The 2,500-nt window shown below is 57.9% G+C and overlaps 1 protein-coding gene across 1 annotated transcript in view; it reads left to right on the top strand.

The window, feature by feature from the left end:
• The window catches only part of Ten-m (teneurin transmembrane protein Ten-m), a 55,609-nt gene that overhangs the window by 51,447 nt on the left and 1,662 nt on the right, over nt 1–2,500 (top strand). Inside the window, exons 14-15 of the mRNA XM_070131752.1 lie at nt 1–216; nt 635–2,500. The exon at nt 1–216 is cut by the window's left edge and continues 1,396 nt beyond it; the exon at nt 635–2,500 is cut by the window's right edge and continues 1,662 nt beyond it. Coding sequence (XP_069987853.1) covers nt 1–216; nt 635–1,524 — 1,106 coding nt within the window. The 3' untranslated portion in view covers nt 1,525–2,500. The remainder of the gene's footprint in view (nt 217–634) is intronic.

The following is a 2,500-nucleotide window of genomic DNA, read 5'->3' as shown; positions in this document are numbered from 1 at the left end:
TCCTGCACGTGGACTTCCAGGGAGGACTTCGGGATCCCGTCACGGGATTCATCGTCTTCGGGCTCCACACGTACGACCCCGTGCATGCCATGTGGATGGCCCCGAGGTACGACTTGGTCACCAGCGCCCCCGACCACGTTGGGGCCGTCTACGTGCACCGCTTCCACGACAACGACCCCGTCAACCCGGTCAACCGACACCCCAACCACTACACAGGTAAGAGGGCCGCCTCGTGCTTCCGCTGACGTCACGGGCTCTTGCAGACTGGCTCGTGAGTCGGCATTGTGGGAGGACGGACCCGCCGCGAGGTCTGCATGTCCTGTGGCCAGCGGTCCTCCTGCTGATTTATTCTGTAAATGAATCTGTGACTGAAGTTAAACAGGCGAAATATCGGTTTTCGCCGTCTTAGTTGGGAAGAATAGGACCAGCTTTATACACAGAATCAGACCCTTGATATGTGTTTTACATGATTAAAACTTTCTATACCAGTATCATACGTATATTTGTTCGTGCGTCTAGACATATTAACATACAAACGAGCACACACGCAAACTCACACGAACACATACAGACACACGCACGCACACGCACGCACATATATGATGGCCCTCCCTAACGCTCCCGCCTTTTCCAGACCTGAACAGCTGGCTGAAGCTGTACGGCGTGGACCTGTCGCGCATGCTCGGCTCCAGCTACCACGACGAGACGGTGGAGCGGCAGGAGGGAGGCCTCCTGCAGGCCCGCCAGCTGGCTCCTTCCCTCCGCGTGATCTCCGGCCTCTCTTGCTCCACGGAAGGCGTCCTTCGGCAGTTCTCGCAGCCGTCTCTGCTGCCGGAATCCCTGATTCGGTCCGACGCGCCCGCCTGGGCCATCCCCGGCTGGGATGCCCTCGGCCGCTTCATGTCGTCGCCGCCCATGCTGGGTCCGGGCGTGATGGTGTCCCGCGTGGAGGGGCGCGCCGTGGTCACGCTGGTGCCGTCCAGGGAGAACTCGGTGGTGCAGGACGTGGCGCGCGACGTCCTCAACGGCTCGGCGTTGCTTGACGTCACCCTGACGCACCACCGCCACCACACGCTCTACCTCGCCAAGGAGAACGCCGCCCTGCGCCAGGACGACCTGCAGCAGCTGCAGCGCCTCAGCGGCCGCTTCAATGTCACGTCGCGCGACGAGGGCGAGCACCACGAGATCCGCGTCGTCGGCAACGACGTGTCGCTCGTCCTCATGTACGGCACCGACGCCCCCAACGCTCGCCACCGCCTGCTGCGCCACGCCCACCGCCACGCCGTGACGCGGGCGTGGGAGATGGAGCGGCTGCTGGCGGAGCGCGGCTCGCCCACGCGCCACGAGTGGACGGTGGAGGAGCGCGGCGAGCTGGTGAGCAAGGGCAGCGTGAGCGGCTACATCGCGGCCGACATCCACTCCATCCACCGCTTCCCTCTGCTCGCCGACGACCCCACCAACGTGGTGTTCCGGCGCGACACGGGGCGGCGGCGCCGTCGCAGCCGGGACGCGCCGCACTCGTGATCCCCGGGTGGGGGCGCGGCCCTTGTACATACCGCTGTATAGTGTAGCGCTGTGAACCTGTACACACTGTACAAACAGGGTATTTCTCACACATTGTACACATCTCTCCGAGCCGGAGACTAATCCTCACATGTGATAGAGGCGAACTGTGTGGCGGCGGCGGCGGCGGCGGCGACCGGCGCTGCTGGGGTGTGAGGCCGTGACTGGGGGGAGGGGGGAGGGGAGCGTAGGTGTGTGTAGTGAGCGCAGACGGCGGAGAGGTCGGCTCTGCGTCACACCCCAGGAGCACAGTGTTGCCGGCCGTTGTATATAACGTATGCCCGGCGGGGCCTCGACCCGCCGGGGTAGTCAAAGGTTTGCAGTGGTATATAATTTTGCTGCTTAACATTCCATCGTGAATTGTGTACTTTTATGGACTGACGAGTGTGCAGAGTTGGTGTGGTGCAGAGAGACGGCAAGACATATATATTTTGTACGTTTTTGTTACAAACATGTCCATTATTTAGAGATACTTAATGCCAATTTCTATTTGAATGTGTCCCGTGTCCTAGCGAGATGTCTTAAGGGGATCAGTCCAGGGCTCAGACTCCAATCATATTATCTTGTATATATTTATAAGAGACGCATATGATGTCAGAGAGAGAAAGAGAGCGAGAGAGAGAAAGCGAGAATGGACGAGAGAAAGAGAAAAGTAGATGTAAGAATTTAAATATGACGATGAGTTGCCATCCTCACCCTCCCAGACTGACAAGCAAAGTTCACTTGCTAATGCATCAACTCATGAATTTTATTATGCAACATACAAGTAAATAGATAAAAGGATAGATTGGTCTCTTCGCCCCTGATGACGCCATGAGCCCTCACCTCCTTATTTGTTCTGTAGAAAGTCTTAGAGACTATTTTTGTGACAGGTTACAGAGAGTACGAGGCCAAAGACAAGGACTAGGAGATCGACTAAAGTTCATTTTCCCCAACG

This window comes from Penaeus vannamei, chromosome 17 (genome assembly GCF_042767895.1).
Source record: "Penaeus vannamei isolate JL-2024 chromosome 17, ASM4276789v1, whole genome shotgun sequence".
NCBI classification, from domain to species: domain Eukaryota; kingdom Metazoa; phylum Arthropoda; class Malacostraca; order Decapoda; family Penaeidae; genus Penaeus; species Penaeus vannamei.
The sequence above is the reverse complement of the archived record's forward strand: the minus strand, read 5'-3'. Positions and strand labels throughout refer to the sequence as shown.